This window comes from Palaemon carinicauda, chromosome 2, assembly GCF_036898095.1.
Source record: "Palaemon carinicauda isolate YSFRI2023 chromosome 2, ASM3689809v2, whole genome shotgun sequence".
In the NCBI taxonomy this organism is placed as follows: Eukaryota; Metazoa; Arthropoda; class Malacostraca; order Decapoda; family Palaemonidae; genus Palaemon; species Palaemon carinicauda.
Genome location: NC_090726.1, coordinates 203,286,328 through 203,310,211, shown reverse-complemented (window position 1 = coordinate 203,310,211; position 23,884 = coordinate 203,286,328). Strand labels below are relative to the sequence as shown.

General features: G+C 47.2%; 1 protein-coding gene across 5 annotated transcripts in view; it reads left to right on the top strand.

The window, feature by feature from the left end:
* The window catches only part of LOC137629791 (deoxyribonuclease TATDN1-like), a 92,316-nt gene that overhangs the window by 24,106 nt on the left and 44,326 nt on the right, over positions 1–23,884 (top strand). For 2 of the 5 annotated variants that reach the window (XM_068361435.1, XM_068361443.1), the window contains exon 3: positions 7,016–9,661. The exons of the other annotated variants lie outside the window; for them this stretch is intronic. In XM_068361435.1, the coding sequence (XP_068217536.1) occupies positions 7,016–9,630 (2,615 nt within the window). In that variant the 3' untranslated portion in view covers positions 9,631–9,661. Of the gene's footprint in view, positions 1–7,015; positions 9,662–23,884 lie in introns of those variants that run through there. 5 annotated transcript variants of the gene reach the window in all.

Here is a 23,884-nt window from a genome sequence, read left to right as displayed (position 1 = left end):
CCGCCTCAACGCATGCAGCAACCGCATTCTTCACAGCATGAGCCTCTCTCTGCGCAGCTACCTCCTCAACCCTTGAGGCAGACGCAACTCTTGAGGCAGGAACCTCACAGGAGCCTCATGCTATGCGGCATCCTCCTCAAACCATGAGGCAGGAGCCTCATGCTATGCGGCATCCTCCTCAACCCATGAGGCAGGAGCCTCATGCTATGCGACATCCTCCTCTACCCATGAGGCAGCCTCATGCTATGCGGCATCCTCCTCAACCCATGAGGCAGGAGCCTCATGCTATGCGGCATCCTCCTCAACCCATGAGGCAGGAGTCTCATGCTATGAGGAGCCTCATGCTATGCGGCATCCTCCTCAAACCATGAGGCAGGAGCCTCATGCTATGCGGCAACCGCCTCAACCCATGAGGCAGGAGCCTCATACTATGCGGCATCCTCCTCAACGCATGCGGCATAAGCCTCTTCCCTTGCAGCTTGAGCCTCATCCCATGCAGCATGAGCCTCATACCATGCAGCATGAGCCTCATCCCATGCAGCATGAGCCTCATCCCATGCAGCATGAGCCTCATCCCATGCAGCATAAGCCGCACGCCATGCAACATGCTCTGCTTACCTTACAGCATGCTCTACATACAGCATGCTCTGCATACCTTACCGCATGCTTCTCAGTCACACATCTTTGGTTGTTGCCAACTCACTAGACTGTCAAGCAGTTTCATAACGTTGCCTTCTAGTCTGCTGCTTTTGCACCAGTGAAACCCTCACTGAGAGAACTTAGCTTTTCTCGGATATGGTTCCTGTAGATGAGAAAGTGCTATTCTCCCTCCTTCTGATATTCCCTTGAGGACTCTGTCATTTGGAGAGGAGCCTTTAGCTGCGTAGCCTCCTATGGACTTTTATTTAAGCATAACATGCTTCCAGGGAAGGTAATGGTTCCACTTCAGTCGCTAACCCCGTCTGTTACCACACCTGCTCCCATAGACCTTGAGCTGTGTTGCAAGACATGCAGTCCAAGCTTAGTCCTTGTTAGAGGATTTTTTGTTTACGGAGTCAGTGTGTCACTGGGAAGACGTTCAACAACCAGCAGAAGTGACTTGTTGTGACGCAGTGCGGCAACCTCAGCAACCCGATAAGGAGTTGTCTGTACGACCCAGACAGTCTAGACAGCTTCGGGTTGTCACTGTACTTCCTCGCTTCCCCATGGTTGACAGTTCACAGACTGTGCAGCAGTACCATGATCTTGTGTCCGGCTCCGTCAGACGACTAGCTTCTAAGAGCTCCCACAAGTCGTCGCTGTCTGGAGATTCTCAGATGGACTATGGATCTGACCAAGGAACTGGGCCTCCTGGTCAATTTTGAGGAGTCCCAGCTCGTCCCATCCCAGACCATTGTCTACCTGGGTATGGATCTTCAGAGTCGAGCTTTTCGGGCTTTTCCGTCGGCCCCAAAGATCTACTAAGCCCTAGTTTGCATCCAGAGCATGCTGAGAAGGAACCGATGCTCAGTCAGGTAGTGGATGAGTCTAACAGGGACACTTTCATCGCTGGCCCTGTTCATCGAGTTAGGGAGACCCCACCTCCGCCCCCTTCAGTATCATCTAGCGGCTCACTGGATAAAGGACATGACGCTAGAGACGATCTCAGTTCCTGTTTCCGAAGAGAGGAGGTCTACTCTCACGTGGTGAAAGAACAGCTTTCTTCTCAAGGAAGTCTACCTTTGGCTGTTCAGAAACCAGACCGCCGTCTCTTCTCTGACGCATCAGACACGGGCTGGGGTGCGACTTTGGACGGACAGGAATGCTCGGGAACATGGAATCAGGAGCTAAGGACACTTCACATCTTTTGCAAGGAGCTGTTGGCGGTTCATCTGGCCTTGATAAACTTCAAGTCCCTCCAGCTTAACAAGGTGGTGGAGGTGGACTCTGACAACACCACAGCCTTGGCTTACATCTCCAAGCAGGGAGGGACTCATTCATGGAAGTTGTTCTAGATCGCAAGGGACCTCCTCATCTGGTTAAAAGATCGAAAGCTCACGCTGGTAACGAGGTTCATTCAGGGCGATATGAATGTCATGGCAGATCGCCTTAGCCGGAAGGGTCAGGTCATCCCCACAGAGTGGACCCTTCACAAGAATGTTTGCAGCAGACTTTGGGCCCTGTGGGGTCAGCCAACCATAGATCTGTTCGCTACCTCGATAACCTAGAGGCTCCCGTTGTATTGTTCTCCGATTCCAGACCCAGCAGCAGTTCACGTGGATGCTTTTCTGCTGGATTGGTCCCATCTCGACCTGTATGCATTCCCGCCGTTCAAGATTGTCAACAGGGTACTTCAGAAGTTCGCCTCTCGCAAAGGGACACGGCTGACGTTGGTTGGCTCCGCTCTGGCCCGCGAGAGAATGGTTCATAGAGGTACTGCAATGGCTGGTCGACATTCCCAGGACTCTTCCTCTAGGAGTGGACCTTCTACGTCTACCTCACGTAAAGAAGGTACATCCAAACCTCCACGCTCTTCGTCTGACTGCCTTCAGTCTTTCGAAAGACTCTCAAGAGCTAGGGGCTTTTCGAAGGAGGCAGCCAGAGCGATTGCCAGAGCAAGGAGGACATCCACTCTCAGAGTCTATCAGTCTAAAGGGGAAGTCTTCCGAAGCTGGTACAAGGCCAATGCAGTTTCCTCATCCAGTACCACTGTAACCCAGATTGCTGACTTCCTGTTACATCTAAGGAACGTAAGATCCCTTTCAGCTCCTACGATTAAGGGTTACAGAAGTATGTTGGCAGCGGTTTTCCGCCACAGAGGCTTGGATCTTTCCACCAACAAAGATCTACAGGACCTCCTTAGGTCTTTTAAGACCTCAAAGGAACGTCGGTTGTCCACTCCAGGCTGGAATCTAGACGTGGTCCTAAGGTTCCTTATGTCATCAAGATTTGAACCTCTCCAATCAGCCTCTTTTAAGGACCTCACATTGAAAACTCTTTTCCTCGTGTGCTTGACAACAGCTAAAAGAGTAAGTGAGATCCACGCCTTCAGCAGGAACATAGTTTTCACATCTGAAACGGCTACAGGTTCCTTGCAGCTCGGTTTTTTGCTAAAACGAGCTTCCTTCACGTCCTTGGCCTAAGTCGTTCGAGATCCCAAGCCTGTCCAACTTGGTGGGGGACGAACTGGAAAGAGTACTTTGCCCAGTTAGAGCTCTTAGGTACTATCTAAAAAGGTCATAACCTTTACGAGGACAATCAGAAGGTGTGCTATCAAGAAGCCTTCTCTTCCAAGGTCTAAGAACTCAGTTTCTTACTTATTCAGGCTCCTGATTAGGGAAGCACATTCTCATCTGAAGGAAGAAGACCTTGCTTTGCTGAAGGTAAGGACACATGAAGTGAGAGCTGTGGCTACTTCAGTGGCCCTCAAACAGAACCGTTCTCTGCAGAGTGTTATGGATGCAACCTATTGGAGAAGCAAGTCAGTGTTAGCATCATTCTATCTCAAAGATGTTCAGTCTCTTTACGAGAACTGCTACACCCTGGGACCATTCGTAGCAACGAATGCAGTAGTAGGCGGGGGCTCAGCCACTACATTCCCATAATCCCATAACCTTTTTAACCTTTCTCTTGAATACTTTTTATGGGTTGTACGATCGGCTAAGAAGCCTTCCACATCCTTGTTGATTTGGCGGGTGGTCAATTCTTTCTTGAGAAGCGCCGAGGTTAAAGGTTGTGATGAGGTCCTTTAGTATGGGTTGCAGCCCTTTATACTTCAGCACCTAAGAGTCGTTCAGCATCCTAAGAGGACCGCTACGCTCAGTAAGGAAGACGTACTTAATAAAGGCAGAGTAATGGTTCAAGTCGTCTTCCTTACCAGGTACTTATTTATTTTATGTTATTTTTGAATAACTAATAAAATAAAATACGGGATACTTAGCTTCTTTGTTAACATATATGCTGGTCTCCACCCACCACCCTGGGTGTGAATCAGCTACATGATTATCGGGTAAGATTAATATTGAAAAATGTTATTTTCATTAGTAAAATAAATTTTTGAATATACTTACCCGATAATCATGATTTAATTGACCCACCCTTCCTCCCCATAGAGAACCAGTGGACCGAGGAAAAAATTGAGGTGGTGTTGACAAGAAGTACTGGAGTACCTGACCACAGATGGCGCTGTGGTGTTCACCCCCACCTGTTTAGCGATCGCTGGCGTATCCCGACCGTAGATTTCTGTCGGCAACAGAGTTGACAGCTACATGATTATCGGGTAAGTATATTCAAAAATTTATTTTACTAATGAAAATAACATTTTATCATTGTCCAGTAGACTCGAGGACACTTTGCATAAGCAGTTTTTTTTACCGTGCAACTGCATCATAAAAAAGAAGCAAGTACGGTATTATTATTTTTACTGGCTAAGCTACAACCCTAGTTGAAAAAGCAGAATGCTACAAGCCCTATGGCTTTAACAGGGAAAAATAGCTCAGTGAGGAAATAAAACAAGGAAATAAATAAACTAGAAGAGAATTAATAACAATTTAAGATAATCAACAACATTAATTTATATGTATCATATATAATAACTATAAAAACTTAAAAAAAAAAAAAGATACGAGAGGAAGAGAAACAAGATAGAGTAGCATGACCAAGTGTACCCAAGACAGTGGAAGACCATGGCACAGAGGCTATAGCTCAAAGACCCACACAATAGATGCAAAAGATGTAAAAGTATTTTAACAAGTGTATCAGCAATTTATCCTTAACTTAGAGTGTTTTATTTTATTCCATCAATATTTACAGCACTCGCAAACATGATCCATCTGGTGTCAGTTCGAGATGGCATACTGCATTTCATTTTGTATCTTGGGGATATTACATGTATTAGAACAAGGAGTAGATCTGGAAATTTACTGAAAGCTGTTTAAAGGGTACTCATGAATGGCAGAGGCAAGGGACAGTGACATTGCCCTATCAACAGGACAATGCTCTAGAGACTGACCATATATACAAATGATGAGCACCGAAGCTAGGACCAAGGAGGACCAGGCAATGGCTGCTGATTACTCAGCAGATAGACCTATAGGCTCCCCCAAACCTCCTATCCTTAGCTCACAAAGATGGTGAGGTTGCAGAGAACTAAGAAACTAACGAGTTTGAGCGGGACTCGAACCCCAGTCTGGCGTTCACCAGTCAGGGACGTTACCACATCAGCCACCACAACCCTCAGAGAAGAAATGTAGCTGATGGTAAAGAATTGTAAAATTGCCAAAAGAAAGACAAAATAACAAATATTTGGAGTTGGCCAAGATGCGTTATTGTCTAGTGAACTTTCTAGCTTGGAACTTTTGTTAGGAATTCTTCAAGGGAATCACTTCAAAATGACCTTCTCAAACAAAGAGCCAATGCTTTGACCCAAACCATCGCTACCTATGAAGAATCTCGGAAGTTTGAGAACTCTATTGCTGGCTTACAGAGAGATTTTCAAAGAGAGAAATACCGCACAGTGGATGGAAAGAAGTGGGCTTCTATGGACATGAAAGGCCATCTATAAAACAAACTAAAAAGAGCCAATGCTTTGACCCAAATCATCGCTACCTATGAAGAATCTCAGAAGTTTGAGAACTCTATTGCTGGCTTACAGAGAGATTTTCAAAGAGAGAAATACCGCACAGTGGATGGAAAGAAGTGGGCTTCTATGGACATGAAAGGCCATCTATAAAACAAACTAAAAAGAGCCAATGCTTTGACCCAAATCATCGCTACCTATGAAGAATCTCAGAAGTTTGAGAACTCTATTGCTGGCTTACAGAGAGATTTTCAAAGAGAGAAATACCGCACAGTGGATGGAAAGAAGTGGGCTTCTATGGACATGAAAGGCCATCTATAAAACAAACTAAAAAGAGCCAATGCTTTGACCCAAATCATCGCTACCTATGAAGAATCTCAGAAGTTTGAGAACTCTATTGCTGGCTTACAGAGAGATTTTCAAAGAGAGAAATACCGCACAGTGGATGGAAAGAAGTGGGCTTCTATGGACATGAAAGGCCATCTATAAAACAAACTAAAAAGAGCCAATGCTTTGACCCAAATCATCGCTACCTATGAAGAATCTCAGAAGTTTGAGAACTCTATTGCTGGCTTACAGAGAGATTTTCAAAGAGAGAAATACCGCACAGTGGATGGAAAGAAGTGGGCTTCTATGGACATGAAAGGCCATCTATAAAACAAACTAAAAAGAGCCAATGCTTTGACCCAAATCATCGCTACCTATGAAGAATCTCAGAAGTTTGAGAACTCTATTGCTGGCTTACAGAGAGATTTTCAAAGAGAGAAATACCGCACAGTGGATGGAAAGAAGTGGGCTTCTATGGACATGAAAGGCCATCTATAAAACAAACTAAAAAGAGCCAATGCTTTGACCCAAATCATCGCTACCTATGAAGAATCTCAGAAGTTTGAGAACTCTATTGCTGGCTTACAGAGAGATTTTCAAAGAGAGAAATACCGCACAGTGGATGGAAAGAAGTGGGCTTCTATGGACATGAAAGGCCATCTATAAAACAAACTAAAAAGAGCCAATGCTTTGACCCAAATCATCGCTACCTATGAAGAATCTCAGAAGTTTGAGAACTCTATTGCTGGCTTACAGAGAGATTTTCAAAGAGAGAAATACCGCACAGTGGATGGAAAGAAGTGGGCTTCTATGGACATGAAAGCCCGTCTATAAAACAAACTAAATGTTATTTTATCTGGCAAACATTGTTAACCTTTTAAGGCAAACAAGTTTGCCTTACATTTAGATTTAATAATGCTTTGATTTGTAATGAATTCAATAGATTAAAAATATGTGCTGGCCTGGAGGATTTGCGATGAAAAATTTTATCACTCGCATAATTTCATTTAGTGTTTTTTATTACAAATCATGCAAAAATTGTCTCATATTAAGATGATGAATTATGACAAATTTATTCAATATTTAAAGTAATTATATCTTCCTTAAACTAATATCCCCACTTGTTGACAGGTCAAGGCAGTGATGAAAGGGATGACAATATGGCAGATATTCCCAGTGAACACACTGCCCATACAAGGATGGTGACCCAAGAGGAACAGATATGTAGGTCACCAGTTAAATTACCCGAATATGGAAGTCTATATTCGATAATGCAACATCAACCTTTACACCCACAATGCCATTCATTGCAGAATCAAGACTTGAGTAATGTGATCACTCATGGCAAAATGCAGATGCAGTCTATTCCTGTTTCTCAGTCACTGACCTATCAGAAATATGCAGCCCCACTAGTTAATTCAGTTCACTTACCTCAAAACCTTGATGTGATATATGATGCAAGTGCATCGGGTGTGGTCTATGCTGCTGAGAGTGACTTTGAGATTCCTGAAAGTGGCGCTAACTTGGACAAAAGTGACTTCAATTATAATAAATGCGAAATTGCTGGTGGCTCCCAAATGCTTCATAGTGATCTTAAAAATGAGGCACTCGCCATAAAAGAAGGAAATAACTGGAAGAGAAATATCAGGAAAAAACAAAAAAACCTTGGTAAATCATATACCAAAAAGAGTGGTAAAGTAGTCCCTGCCAAAGAGTTCAAGGTGGTCAATCAGTGCTGCAGTGTTGGATGTTTCCAAAGTGTTTCTGAAAGTGATCAAAGAAATGGATTCACTTCATATTGGAGTTTAGGCGAGTGGAGCATGCAAACCAAGTTTTTGTGGGACCACGTACAGATCAAAGATACTGCAAGAAAAACTGTCGATGGGAAATCCAGGAGGATTCACTCGAGATACTTCTATATTCCAAGTCAGAAAGGTGAAAAAATCAAGGTTTGCAAAAGAATGTTTTTAAACTTGCTGCAAATTTCCAATGGGCGTCTTAGTTACACCCTTAGTCAGAAGGTACCCGATTCTTCTGAGGTCGTCCTGAAAGATAAACGTGGCCTTAATACACCCCCAAATAAGACTCCTCTAGAATGTATTCAGGAGGCTGATGAGTTTATTCACTTATTGCCCTATTGTAAAGTAAATTCTGAAAATGGAAAGGTTATCTTTTCAGTTCCCCAAGGAATAACAATTCGGAAAGTTTATTCCCTGTATCAAAGGTCCCTTACAGAGAAAGGAAAATCCCCTGTTAGTTTGAAAGTGTTCAGAAAGCTACTTCCTGAGATTCGTAAAAGTGATGCTTTAAGTTTGCCCTTACCTTTGGTTCCTTATCATCAGTATAAAAAGAAATCTTCAGCTGGTTCTTTATCAGGACCCAGTGAAAAAAGGCAGGATGATTTCTCTCACTGCTTCCAGAATACCGTGCCGTCTTTTTCAGCGAGAAATAATCAAATGCTACAGATTTATCCTTGTCAATCAAGCAGTCAAGTTAGACCTCAAGATTCTTCATGTATTGTAGCAGGAGGAGAATCATACTCACATAGGATTCAATCGCCTGTTTCGCAATCAACCAGTCAAGTTAGACCTAAAGACTCTTCATGTATTGTAGCAGGAGGAGAATCATACTCACATAGGATTGAATCGCCTGTTTTGCAATCAACCAGTCAAGTTAGTCAAGTTAGACCTTCTCAAGACACTTCATATATTTGTGGTGGAGGAGGTGAAGCATACTCACATAGGATTTCATCGCCTGTTTCGCAATCAACCAGTCAAGTTAGACCTTCTCAAGACTCTTCATGTATTGTAGGAGGAGAGTCATACTCACATAGGATTCCATCCCCTGTTTCGCATGATGATATGTCAGGAGGTTACTTTGAAAATCAAGAACATTTTCAAGAAATTACTAATGCTTGTTTCCAGGAAGATGATCATGTGAGCTTTCAACATGAGGAATCTTCTTCAGGTATATCGAATCAATTACAAGATGCCTCCAAACACGATTTCTGCCCATTGCTGTCGCAGCAGAATCCTAAAAATTACTTTAAGGAAAAGAAAGTGTTGAGCCACAGTGTTCGTAAGCAACTCCGAAACGAGGGGAAAACCTATACGACTCCCACGGGGAAAGTAATTGAGAGAAAGGAATTTGTACCGCAGTATTCTTGCTGTTTTAGGAAGTGTTACCAGTTGATATCTTTAAAACAACAGGAGTTATTATTCAAAAGTTACTGGGCGATTGGCTCGTGGAACCTTCAAACAAAATTTCTGTGGGACCATATAGAGGTTCACAGCACACGGTCAAAAACGGTCAAAGAGAAAGATTCTCGCCGAGCTCTCACGAGGGACTTTTATTTGAGTACTCATGATGGGAAGCGAAGTAAAGTCTGTAAAGTTCTCTTTTGCACAACATTACAAATATCTAATGGAAGATTAACAAGAGCTGTCAATTTGAAAATAAACAGCTCGAGTCCCCCTCAAGATAAGCGTGGGAAAAATAGCCCTGGAAATAAGGCTTCGTCAGAGGATGTGGAATTCATGATGTACCATGTATGTCAGCTGTTAAAACGTTGCAGTAATCAGGCTAAAAGGCTTCAAAAGTTTATTCTGCCGCCTAATATGACGCTAAAGGCAGCCCACGAATCGTACAAAACTGCTTGTACTCAACAAAATAAGAAACCCTTGTGTTACACACTTTTTTCACAAGCTTTTCACAAGGAGGTTGAAGTTCCTAGTGGGGTTTCTTAATTGCCGGATGTTGATGGTGTGGAGAACGGACATGAAGGTAATTATTTTTTTCAATATTAAACTTAGCCGGTGATCATATAGCTGTCAGCTCTGCTGCCCGACTGAAAATCCTAAGGACAAAATACGCCAGCGATCGCTATACAGGTGGGGGTGTACATCAACTGCGCCATCTGTCGAGCAGGTACTCAAGTACTCCATGTCAACACAGAACCAATTTTCTCTCTGTCGTGCCACTGGCAAGACCTACTAAATACGCTGTTACTAATTGGATTTGTTTTCACAACTATTTGGTGAAGTACACTATTCCAGTTTTGAGCTTTCGCTATGCAGGGGGTTTTATCTTCATCTCAAAACTTGAACTCGTTTTGGATAGATTTAATTATGGTGACAAAGAGAGTATGGACTCTCTTTCACTTTTAAATGGCCGATCCTTCCCTTAGACGGAAGTGTGTTTAGGTTTTTAGTAATTTTGCTTAACACGTTATAGATCTATATATTTTATATCTCTCCGCCTTTATTAGGCCTCTTCGTTTAACTTTCCAATTATTATAAACATATAAAAATAAATTTTTATGTTTTGTTTATATGCGACCTTTCCTGATAGTAGGCGGTCCTAACTTGGAACCGAAGTTAATCAACGTTGAGCCCGTTATATCGTATTTAGCCTTTAAAGAATTTAAAACTTTTTAAATTTAATGTTTTATGAAAGAATTTCTTTGACAGTCTCGTACTGTTTTCAAAGATGAACTAACGTTTAGTTTTTTAGACTACGCAGTTGTTGACGTTCAGGACGTTCTACATGCGCTCTATCGTTACGATAGAGAGAGAGTGTATCACGGTTTCACTTTGCAGTAAGAGTAATCGATTCTGACGTTTCGTTCATTCTTTCTTAGCTTAAATGGTTTAAATTCTAAATTAAAGGAACTTTTTATTTGGAAAACCTTTCAGTTTTTTTCCTTTAGCCAAATAACATGTTTTGACGATATATAATTGGGCTCTTCTCTCAGGTGCGAAATCAAGAGAGAAAGAGAGAGAGAGATAGAGACGGAGGGAGAGAGAGGAGAAAAAAACGTTCCGTTCAAGCGGGTAACGTTGTTCTCGTGTACTCTCCTCCCTAGTCGCTGTACGGGGAAGAAGGTAAAACGTTTCTAGGGTTTTATTCTTGTCCCCAGGCTATGTGCGGTGAGAGATTGTAAACGTAGTTTATTTGAACTAGTATTTAGTCTCTTTCCCAGCCACTGAATTCTTTATCTTTATATATGTTTTCTGTTTTTGCTAGTATTAATGAGCTGCATTATACGACTGTTTTCGCAATTACTACCTTTTAATGAAGGGTAGAATTGCGTGTTTCAGGTAGAAATCAGTAAAAGTTTCGATTTCAGTGAAATAGTGCAAAACAGAAAATCGAAGTGATAAAGTGATATGCGCAAAGTGTTACAGTGTTGCGTCCGAGGGTTCGTCTGTTCGTGCCTGTCGTTCACCTAGTCCGGGACCTCTTGCAAGCTCCCAAGCCCAGGGGAGAAGTAATGTCGAACGACTTATGGGTTCGTCAGGCCTTGATCAACGAACAGACGTTTCCCTCCGTGGTTTCGGGCGTATCTACCCAAGATCGCCCCACCCACACAAAGACGAGAGAGCCCATTTACTTCTCGTCTGCGGAAGAGGTTTCTCGTAAGAAACCATGGACCAAGGTCTCGCAGCTTATTAAGCGCAAGTCGGTCCCTTCCGCGCAAGTCCAACGGCCCAGTTGTAGCCACTGGGTCAGTTCGGATTCGCTGCAGTCTTCCGACGACTGCTCACCTCCTAAGAGAGGCAAAGCGGTACCGCAACAGGCAGTAACACCGTCTGTTGCCGCACCTGCTGCTGTAGACCCTAAGTGGTCTTTGCTACAGTCTATGCAGACACAGTTAGCATCTTTTATGCAGGAGTATCGTGCGGAGAAGGTTGACGCTGCACCCGTTAGCCTACAACCAACCACGGTTGTGCGTACAGTAGACGCTGACGCTACCTGCTCCCGCACTCCGGCTGTGAGAGTTCCACCATCCATGCGCAGTGTACCCTCCCAGCCGCACGTTGACGTTCACAGACGCACGGAACCCTCCGTTGACGTTCGCGAGTTACAACAACAACCTAAGTTGTTTTGTTTTGACGCGGTGCGTCAACCTCCGCATTCTAGAGTTGTTTTGACTGCTCAGTATAGACATTCAAAGCAGTCTCGAGTGAACACTGTATGTCCTCACGCACCTGTTGTGGTTGACAGTTCAGTTGTTGACAATTCACAGACTGTCAAGCAGTTACATGACGTTGCCTTCTGGTCTGCTACTAATGCACCAGTGCTGTATGTCCTCACGCACCTGTTGTGGTTGACAGTTCAGTTTTTGACAGTTCACAGACTGTCAAGCAGTTACATAACGTTGCCTTCTGGTCTGCTGCTAATGCACCAGTGAGACCCTCACTGAGATAACCTAGCTTTTCTCGGACAAGGTTCCTGTAGATGAGAAAGTGCTGTTCTCCCTCCTGCTGATATTCCTTTGAGGACTCTGTCATTTGGAGAGGAGCCTTAAGCTGCTTAGCCTCCTATGGACTTTAATTAAATCATGATGATTTTTTTAAGGATCTTCGTCCGGATCTTGTAACTGCTGCTCCTCGTTCGCCTAACGTCAGAACTTACACTAGGCCTAGCTACTTCGAAGCCGTTGTTGTTAAGCTAGTGCTCTCTCGCTCTCCTAGAGAGCGTTACGTTGGCTAGGCGACTGGTTTTTGCACCAGGAGGAGTTTTAGGGATACAGCCTTTGATTTCCCTTCTTTTAAACTGGCTTACTGTATAGAGCGAGAGTCTGATAGGACACGAGAGACGTTCTCGGCTTGGGAGTTCATGCCTCTGCCCAGGTAGACTTCTCAATTCTGGTAGACTCGCCCTGGCGCCTAGCCAGGAGACGCTCCAAGGTGTTTACAGGTCAACTTCTCAACTTTTGTCGAGCCTTTGAAGTTTTGCTGTACTATTATGTCACACATAACAAGGCTTCCAGGGATGGTAAATGGTTCCGCCTCAGTCGCTAACCCCGTCTGTTGCCACACCTGCTCCCGTAGACCCTAAATGGGCTTTGCTGCAAGACATGCAGTCCAAGCTTGTGTCCTTGATAGAGGACTTAAATACGGAGAAGAACCTTCTGGCCAACAACCTTCCAACCGGTTGGTTGTGCGCCCTGTTGACGCTGAGGTATCCTACTCGCGTCTGCCAGTTGAGGTGGTTCCTCCACCGATGCGACCCAGTGTGGGTTGCCAGTCGCACGTTGACGTTAAGCGACGCTCGGAGGTGGTTGTTGACGTTCAGTGTGTCACTAGGAAGACGTTCAACAACCAGCAGAGGTGACTTGTTGTGACGCAGTGCGTCAACCTCAGCAACCCGGTAGGGTGTTGACTGCACAACCCAGACAGTCTAGACGGTTTCGGGTTGACGCTGTACTTCCTCGCGCACCCATGGTTGTTGACAGTTCACAGACTGTGCAGCAGTACCATGATATTGCGTCTGGCTCTGTCACGCATCCACCAGTGCGACCGGATTCAGCGAGTCAGACGTTGCCCACTCCGTTGCCGTTTCCTCATCAGTTTCGGATGAGGAACCCTCTGATGAGGACGTTGCTGAACAAGACGATCAACCCCCAGCCCTGCTATCCATCCAGAAGATGCTGAAGAAGGAACGCTGCCCAGTCAGGCTGTGGATGAGTCTGGTAAGGACACTGTCATCCGTGGATCAGTTTGTGTCACTAGGAAGACTACACCTCCGTCCTCTTCTATACCATCTAGCTTTTCACTGGAAAAAGGACAAGACGCTAGAAGCGGTCTCGATCCCGGTTTCCGGAAAGATAAAGTCTGGTCTGACTTGGTGAAAGGACTATATCAACCTTAGAGAGGGTCTTCCCCTGACTGTTCAGACTCCCATCCACGTTCTCTTCTCGGACGCATCGGACGTAGGCTGGGGTGCGACATTAGACGGTAGGGAATGCTCGGGATTATGGAACTCGAGTCAAAGGACAATGCATTTCAACTGCAAGAAGCTACTGGCAGTACGTCTGACCTGGAAAAGCTTCAGGTCTCTCCTTCAAGGCAAAGTGGTGGAGGTGAACTCGGACAACACCACGGCTTTGGCGTACATCTCCAAGCAAGGAGGGACCTACTCTCTGACATGGTACGAGATCGCAAGGGACCTCCTCACCTGGTCAAAAGGTCTAGACATTTCACTAGTAACGAGGTTCATCCAAGGCAATTGAATGTCATGGCAGATTGTCTCAGTCGGAAGGGACAAATAATTCCAACAGAATGGACCCTCCACAAGAATGTATGCAAGAGACTTTGGGCCTCCTGGGGCCAGCCAACCATAGATCTCTTCGCAACCTCGATGACCAAGAGGCTCCCAATATTTTGCTCACCAATCCCGGACCCAGCAGCAGTTCATATAGATGCCTTTCTACTAGATTGGTCACATCTAGATCTATATGCATTCCCTCCGTTCAAGATTGTCAACAAGGTACTGCAGAAGTTCGCCTCTCACGAAGGGACAAGGTTGACGCTAGTTGCTTCCCTCTGGCCCGCGAGAGAATGGCTCACCGAGGTACTTCGATGGCTAGTAGACGTTCCCAGAACACTTCCCCTAAGGGTGGACCTTCTACGTCAGCCACGCGTAAAGAAGGTACACCAAGGCCTCCACGCTCTTCGTCTGACTGCCTTCAGACTATCGAAAGACTCTCGAGAGCTAGAGGCTTTTCGAAGGAGGCAACCAGAGCGATTGCTAGAGCAAGGAGAACATCCACCCTTAGAGTCTACCAATCGAAGTGGGAAATCTTCTGAAACTGGTGCAAGTCAGTATCCGTATCCTCGACCAGTACCTCTGTAACTCAAATAGCTGACTTTCTCTTATATCTGAGGAAAGAACAATCTCTTTCAGCTCCCACTATCAAGGGTTACAGAAGCATGTTGGCATCAGTCTTCCGTCACAGAGGCTTAGATCTTTCCACCAATAAAGATCTACAGGACCACCTTAAGTGTTTTGAGACCACGAAGGAGCGTCGTTTGGTTACACCTGGTTGGAATTTAGACGTGGTACTAAGATTCCTTATGTCAGACAGGTTCGAACCGCTACAATCAGCCTCCCTGAAAGATCTCACCTTTAAGACTCTTTTCCTGATATGCTTAGCCACAGCTAAAAGAGTCAGTGAGATTCATGCCTTCAGCAAGAACATCGGATTCTCATCCGAAACGGCTACATGTTCTACAACTTGGTTTTCTAGCCAAACACGAGCTGCCTTCTCGGCCTTGACCAATATCGTTCGATATTCCAAACTTATCGTATGGTTGGAAATGAACTAGAAAGAGTCTTATGTCCTGTAAGAGCTCTTAAGTTCTATTTAAAAACCTTTACGAGGCCCGTCTGAAGCTTTATGGTGTTCAGTTAAGAATCCATCTTTGCCTATGTCAAAGAATGCTTTATCCTTTTTTATCAGACTGTTAATACGAGAAGCTCATTCCCATCTGAATGAGGAAGACCAAGCTTTGCTGAAGGTAAGGACACACGAAGTTAGAGCTGTCGCAACTTCCGTGGCCTTTAAACAAAATAGATCTCTGCAAAGTATATTCGACGCAACCTATTGGAAAAGCAAATCAGTGTTCGCGTCTTTTTATCTTAAGAATGTCCAGTCTCTTTACGAGAACTGCTACACTCTGGGACCATTCGTAGCAACGAGTGCAGTAGTGGGTTAGGGCTCAACCACTACAATTCCCTAATTCCATAACCTTTTTTAATCTTTCTCTTGAAATGTTTTATTATTGTTTTTGGGTTGTCCGGAAGGCTAAGAAGCCTTTCGCATCCTACTTGATTTGGCGGGTGGTCAAAGTCATTTCTTGAGAAGCGCCTAGATTAGAGGTTTTGAGGAGGTCCTTTAGTATGGGTTGCAACCCTTCATACTTCAGCTCCTAGGAGTCGCTCAGCATCCTATGAGGATCGCGAGGCTCAGTAAGGAAGACGTACTTAAAAAGGCAGAGTAATTGTTCAAGTCGACTTCCTTACCAGGTACTTATTTATTTTATGTTTGTTATTTTGAATAACTGCTAAAATGAAATACAAAATACTTAGCTCATAATAATGTCAACATGTAATGCTGGTCTCTACCCACCCCCCTGGGTGTGAATCAGCTATATGATCACCGGCTAAGTTTAATATTGAAAAATGTTATTTTCATTAGTAAAATAAATTTTTGAATATACTTACCCGGTGATCATAGATTAAAGGACCCTCCCTTCCTCCCCAATAGAGACCCAGTGGGCCGAGGAGAAAATTGGTTCTGTGTTGACATGGAGTACTTGAGTACCTGCTCGACAGATGGCGCAGTTGATGTACACCCCCACCTGTATAGCGATCGCTGGCGTATTTTGTCCTTAGGTTTTTCTGTCGGGCAGCAGAGCTGACAGCTATATGATCACCGGGTAAGTATATTCAAAAATTTATTTTACTAATGAAAATAACATTTTTATCTGTGATATATTGCTCTTTTTCATTAACCTGTTATATTTTTATTTGTTCCGTAACCGAAATACAAACCACGCTATTTACATTGGGTTTACCTTTTAGCGCAGCTGAAATGGCGAGCCATTAGAATTTAACGAGGGTGTATTACCCCCGCGCTAGTTAGCGGGGGGGGGGGGGGGTAGGGGAGTGGTAGCTAGCCACCCCTCCACCCCCCCTCACACACTTTCACTTTTGGCTCGGACTGGGACAGAAGTCTGTCTTGGTCCTCGCTTGGCAGCCATTGTTTGTTTTGTCTTTACTTAATCGCTTACTTTTCTTTTACTCAATATATATGTAGACATGTTTTCATGTTTGTATATATATTTGTGTATAGAATCAGTAAGTTTCCTTTTCAGAGTTGTGTGTGTACAGTAGTGTACGATATCTCCGTGGAGTCCTCGGCAGTTAGGCCACCACGGCGTAATTTTATGGGTTGCGATCGAGTTTGACTTCGGTCTTTCTCTCTCTCTCTCTCTCTTTTGAGGTCGTTCACCCTTTTACTATGTGTTACTACGCCCTTGTAGCTTCCTTCCCGTGTGGGAGGGTTGCTACGCCGTACGTTTTGTCTCAATTAGTTTATGAATCTAATTGTAGTTGTTAATTTTTCAGCTTGTGGAACGATTCCTTTCGGGGTTTTTGTTCTTTCTTTAGTGTTCATTCATTTTTAAATTACATAATTACATGGTTTCATAATTATAATTGTTATAATTTTGTTTTGATTACAGCTCTCCTTCCGTGAGTGTAAGTGGTTGTGAGGGCACGTGCCTGTTGTGTAATTCTTGTTTCCTTTCCCTCGGGATTCCTCTTCGGAGCCTTCCCGGGGGAATGAATGTGTACTAATGTTTTTTATTTTATTTTTTTACAGTTACCGATCTAGTTCGTTTCTGTAATATGGCAACGGTGTGAGCTGTCTTGTGGAGGCCTGGGGATTCGGCTGTTGCTGCCTCCCCTTTGGATTTTCGTCAGGGGCGTGTCTCCTTCTACTGGAAGTACTCCCGTGACGATTGACAGCTCTCCAGTTCATTTTAGAACTCAGGAGGCTTGCCTCCTTGGGTGGGTAACTTTCCTTCCGAGGGAAGTTTTTCCTGTCCAGGCTTGAGTTTTTCCCCTTTTGGGGGGTTCTTCTCTTGCCTTTTTTTCGTGCGACTATGCTCTTGGTGCTGAGCGGTCACACCTGCAGTTTCGCTCAAGGGGCTGGGCAACTGCAGAAGCCCCTCTTCGGAGGATTGCTCCTTTTAGGTCACTGGCTGACCAGTCTCTTCTACTAAGTGTTTCTCTTTCGTTCGCGAGAGAGTACACTCATAGAGACTCCTCTTTGGAGGATTCTTCTGCTGCTGTTGCTGTTGGCCTCCTTCGCCGTAAGGCTCACTGTCCGCCTCGTCGTAAGGGCCTCTCATCTCCCTATAAGGGTGCTAAGAGGCGCCTTTTTGAATCTACGTTTGCAGCCTACAACTCCTTCATCCGCCCTGGTGCAGATGGACAGCAGTCTGACCTCGTCTTCCGACGGGCAACAGTCTTCCCGACGTACAACGGTCTTCCCGACGGACAACGGTCTTCCGACGGACATCAGTCTCCCGGCGGACAGGCAACGGTCTTCCGACGGACATCTGTCTCCCGACGGACAACGAGCTCCTGCTCAGTGTTAGGGCACAGGCGCTCTCCTGCTCATCAGCGCTTCCTGATCGCGAGCGCTCTCCTGTTCGTCAGCGCTCTCATGATGATCATCTCTGCTGTTCCTGTTGGTTCCTGTTACGCGCCCTATGCGCCCACGTTCGCCCTCGCGATCTAGAACTTCGGTTCAGGTATGGGTCAAGGACTCTTCTTCTATGCGCAGGCTTCCACGCGTTGCCTTCTGCTCGTCAACGATTATCAGCTCGTCAGCGATCATCAGCTCGCCAGCGACCTTAGACGCGTCAACGTTCACCTGCTTGCCAGCGATCTGCCACGCGTGTCAGTTCCCCTGACCACCATCAGTAGCGATCTAGCGCTCGCCTGCTGTGGACCACGATCTCCGGTAGCTGAGTCTTGCCGTAGATCTTCCTCCTGCTCGCCAGCGCTCACCTTTTCTTCTGTCCTTCTGTGCGCCAGCTTTCTTCAATCGCCAGCGCACATCTGCGCGCTCTTCTTTGCCGCGCACCAATGGGCGCCAACGGGTTTCTGACCGTCTAGGATCGCCTGATTAACAGCTGGCTTCAGCGCTCACCTTCCTGATGCACCTGCGCGCCTTCCGTTAGCGCGATGCGCGCCTTCCGTTAGCGCGATGCGCGCCTTCCGTTAGCACGATGCGCGCCTTCCGTTAGCGCGATGCGCGCCTTCCGTTAGCGCGATGCGCGCCTTCCGTTAGCGCGATGCGCGCCTTCCGTTAGCGCGATGCGCGCCTTCCGTTAGCGCGATGCGCGCTAACCATCACTAGTCTCTCTCACGTTGGCAATCGCCTATGCACCCGCGCGATTCTTCATCTGCTCGCTAGCGTTTTGTTAACGCACCACCGCTCGCCAACGCGCCGATGCGCCATCGCTTGCCAACGCTCCGTCACTCTCCTGCGGGCTATCGCCTCGCCAGAACGCGCCACCGCTCGTCAATGCGCCATCGGTCTCCCGACCTCCTGTGCTCACCTGCGCGCCCACGTTCCTGCGCGACCGCACGCCTACGCTCATGCGCGACCGCGCACATGCTCTCCGATGTTCGCCCGCGCGCGAACCAACGGTGTTCCATCGCGCGAACGGACGGTTTCCGTCGCGCGAACCGATGGGGTTCCGTCGCGCGAACCGACGGTGATCCGTCGTGCGAACCTACAGTGTTTCTTCGCACGAACGTCTGCTTAATTCTTGCAGTATCCATTGCTCGCCTATGGGTTATCACTCGCCGACCACCAGCTCTCGCCCTTCCTTCCATGCTCGCCCTCCTTCTGCGCTCCTTCGCTCACCTTCGTTTGCGTTCCTGCGTGACCGCGCATGGGCGCTTCCACGTTCGCCCACGCGCAAATCATTGATTTACCATCGCGCGAGCTCCAGGGCGATTGCGACCACGATTCCCATTGGGGTTTTCGCAGCATGGCCAGCCTGGCGAGTTCTTCTGGAGCGTATTTCCAGAACACGGCCTCACCCCGTAAACGCAGAGCATGGCACTTGCAAGAATAGGAAGAATCTTCAGGGAGGTCTGAGCAACACTCCTCTTTCCAGAACCTGGGTTAGCCCTTCCCCGTCATTCCCTGGAAGGATTTTTGGCGGGGGGCTTTCCGTTCGAGATTTCTCCATCGGCCAAGGGGTGACTGCTTACCCCTTCCTCTTCTCCACCTCGTGTAGGGGGCTTACCAGGTCCTTTCCCTCCTCGGTTACAGCCCGAGGTTTGGTTCAAGGAAGCTACAGGAAGGTCATGGGTACTTTCCTCCTCTCGGGCTCAGGCACCTTGGCGTTTCGTCGTTAAGTATCTAACTTGCGGGCAAGCTCGATGTTGGACCATCTGGACGCGCTGACCGAGGGCTTCCTTTCGGGTGTCTCCTCCGTGGATGTCGACAACCTCAGACACCCTTCCATCCTTGAGAAGTGTTTGTTTGTGCCCATGGACAGAGACTTAGACAGCGGCTGTGCGGAGGAAGTCGACTTCCGTTTTCACTCCTCCAAGGCGCTTTCTTCCAGACTCTGCAGGGCTCCAGCGCCTTTTTCTTTCAACCACGTTGGCCTAAGTTATCGGCTACGACAACTGAGACAAGGTGTCCAATTGCAGTTTCCTCCTGTCAGGAACAGATTGCACGGGAGGCTCCCCCGGGGGGGGGCATAGTCCTAAAGGGAGCGGCAGAGTTCACGAACTCTAGGATTGACACCCCCCCCTTGCAGGTTTCACACTGGGAGGATGCTTAAGGTTACTCATCCGGATGACAGCTTCCCGATGCCCATTCCCGCACGATCTCTGTGATCAACCAAGGATATCGCGCCTGCCGTCTCTGTCAGCGAATTCAGTGTCTCTGAACCTCTTTGCCATAGGGTCGGCAAGAGTTTGCCCGTTTGGGCAGAATGATCTATACCTTAGGAGAAGGTCCTCCATAGGATCATCGACGGCTTCACCCCCGGCTTCTTCAGTCGATCCTTTCTTGTAAGGAAGTATCTGAGACGGGAGTTCCGTAGTCGACCTCTTAGCCCTGATCAAGTTTGTCAAACCAACTTCGTCCAGCGTAGAACAGCAGAATCGATCAGACTGGTAACGAGGCGACAGGACTCCTTAAACCCTGGATCGGAAGGACGGGTACTTTCAGTTTCCATTCCATCCATCTTCCAGGGAGCTCGTGGAATTCAGCCTAGACTGCAGGTATTCCTGCTTATGATGCAGTGTGGCGATCCCGCTGTGGCATCGCAGGTTTTTTTCCCCAGAGAACTCTCCCTGCTTTCCTCATGGCCGCTCAGGTGCAGGCTTCCGCCTCCTTCGCTTTTTGGAGGTCTGGTCAACTCCGGTAGGCTCGGGTTCGACCTTCTTCAGCGCCGGGACAAGCTTCCGGATGCTTACCATGAGTGGGGGTTCATGGCATTTTGCTAGGAGCCTTCTCTTCTTCTGCCTCAACATCTGGAGTATCTGGCCATGATATTGAGTCAACGGCCTTACCACGTTGGAAACCCCGCTTCTCGTCCGTCCAGCGAGGTTAAGCAACGTCGGTACTTGGATGGGTGACCACCTGGGGACGCCAGATTCTGTTGCCACCTCCTCCGAGCCTTCCCTTCAGTTGACTGTGGCAAGGCTGAGGAGAGTCGTAGTACCTGTTCTCAGTCAAGCAGAGCTTTAAGCCCTACCTTGGAACGTTTCCTAGTTCTCCTTTCCTCATTGACCCGTCTATAGTACCGAATGGTCGCCTCAGGATAAGTTCCATGTGGGGCGGTCCAAGTTCCGGTGGTTTCAGGCAACGATTGACCGGACTTCCTGGCCCCTATGGGACCAGCGGAACTGTTAGACCTGCAATGGGTGTTGACCTATGGAACCTCTTGATGGTAGTGGATATTCTCGTCCTTTCCCCACATTCTTGATGCTGTTCTCGGACTCGTCAAAGAAAAGGGTGGGGGCCATGTTCTGGTCCAGGCCTATGGTCAGGACCTGAAGGATACCTCTCCATCATTCAGGCAGGCTTAGGGGCCGTAGTCTGGCCCCTCTACAGATCCTACAGCTCCTGCCGAGTCGCTCCGTGCGCGTTGACTTCATGATTCTGGCGTGTTCTAATCAGCAGGGGATGCATTTTCACACCTTCACATCTTGCAGTAGAGATACCGAGATGATTGAGATACTCTCAATACCACCATCGGCTCTCTCATTCCAGGCAGAGGAATGTTCTCTCCGACTATCCGAGCAGAGCCTCGTAGAGAGAGTGTACCTGGGGATCTTTGGCCGTGAGTAACCAGCAAGTCCTGGTCTGGGGGACCTGATCGCGACAGCTTGGAACCTCAAGCTTCCGCTGTTCTTCCCCCCAGTCTCAGACCCCGAGACTCTGGCAAGATGCATTCCGGTGATGGTGGGACAACTTCGACGCCTGCGTCTTCCCTCCTTTTTGTCTGTGGAGAATGGGTCTCAACAAGACCAGGTTGTCTGTCAACCTTTCAATGGGAGAGCTCCACTGGGACTATGCGCAGAACGGTTTCTGGACCCTCTCCTTCCCCTGACGAACTCCCGGGAGAGCTTCTCCCACGGCACAGACTACTCAAACAACCGCACTGCAACATCTTTCACGAACCGGGGCGTCGCTTCGGCTTCATGCCTGGAGACACTACGCCTCCTCCTCAAGAAGAGACAACCCGTTACAGTCGCGGGACGGAGGTCGCGTCATCTGCGATAGTCATCCGCAGGGGTCTTCCAGGCGAAGTGAAGAGTCTTCGGTGGTTGGTACCGTGGGAGATATACCTCTTCCCTTAAGGCCTCTTCTCCAGCAATAACGGTCCTATTGCCTTTCGGCGGGAGGAAACTCCTTTCCGCTCTCGGCAATGAAGCCTGTCGCTCAGCCTTTCCCTGACCTTCAGGCTTAAAGGAATAACTTTTTCCTGCCCGCTGGATCTTTCCTCGCTCATGCGAAGCTACGATCGTCCCTGCCCTAGTCGGAGTGAGCCCTCCAACTTGGAGCATGGCTCGGACTTTTTAGTCCCTTAAGAGATCTTCTCAAGACCCTTTACGACAGGCCTCTGATTGTATTCCGTCTTGGGTCTCCTGCTCACTCTGGCCGCGGCCAGTGTGTAAGCAATCTTCTTGGTTTCGTACGACTCCGCCCTTTCTAAGGAAGGGGGAAAGGCAACATTCAGGTTCGCTCCTGAGTTGTTGGCTAGACTTAGAATCTTGGGGTCCCGGCCCTTCGGTCCAATTCCTTCAAGATTTCGAGTCTCCATTCTGTATCTGATGTCCCAAAACCTTCTCTTTCTTGCCAATAAAGGAATCGAGAGGTTAGCTTTGGGAACAGCTGCAGTTTGTCCTCAGTTGCAGCCGATTTGGGAGCACAAGGAGGACAAGGGGGGTCACCAGTATACCTCTTCAGCTCGGACTCAAGGACATTCATCTCGACCTGTCTCCAGACCCTCCCCCGTTACGTCGCCCTACAGCACGATGTTGGATACATCGCAACGTCCCTCGCCTTCGAGTAATACTACTCTGTGACGCAGGTGCTACAAGCTGGAGTCTGGAAGCGTCTAATGACCTTCGCAGCCCGCTTCCTGCAGGGCGTGACCCACAGGAGTCTCGATACGTTTTCTATCGCTCTGTGGTGGCTACACAACAGCTGGTCTAACCTCAGGCTCCTTTTTGGACAGGTTGCAGAAGGTTGAGGGCATTGTTATCAGGTTTTAGTCTGCATGAACGAAAGAAGTATGTCTGGCCCTTATTTCTTTCTTCATCATCCCCTCTACAGGGAAGCAGCATCCTGGTCTCTGCATAGCTGACCTCGAACCTCTGCAGGTAAACCATGCTTCCTTGTGTTCCGAGTATTGAGTCAATACTGTCGCGTCCCCCATACCCTGACGAGGTGGTATTGGGAACGTCCTTACCCAGAGTTCCTTCTGGAACTCCAGGTCAACTGCCTAGGACGGGTCACACTTCTTCCTCCACACACAAGCTTACGTAGGCCACACGGCTCCTTGCGGAGCAAGGAACTTGTGAGGTGCAGGGACTCCTTTTCTCGAGTGCGACTCACTCGGATTCTGAGACCCCGGGTAAAGCCAAAGCCAGTATGGCTGTGGACTTTCCACCCTACCTGAGGGGTAAGTCACCCAATGTAAATAGCGTGGTTTGTATTTCGGTTACGGAACAAACGACAAATTCGAAGATAATATGTATTTTTCCTAGCCATACAATCCTTAGCTATTTACACATATTTGCCCACCAGCCCTGTCCCCCAAGACAAGTCCTACCTCTAAGTGAAAGTGAGCATTCACCTGTGTGTGAGGGGGGGAGGGGTAGCTAGCTACCCCCCCCCCCCCCCCCCCCCCCCCCCCCCCGCTAACTAGCGCGGGGGTAATACACCCTCATTAAATTCTAATGGCTCGCCATTTCAGCTGCGCTAAAAGGTAAACCCAATGTAAATAGCCAAGGTTTGTATGGTTAGGAAAAGTACAAATTATCTTCAAATTTGTCGTTTTACGATATTCTGGAAGCCGCTTTTACTTCTTGAAGTTAGTCATAGTAGAGTGCATGTAATATTCCTACTAATTAGAATAACTAGTTCAGAGGACTGTC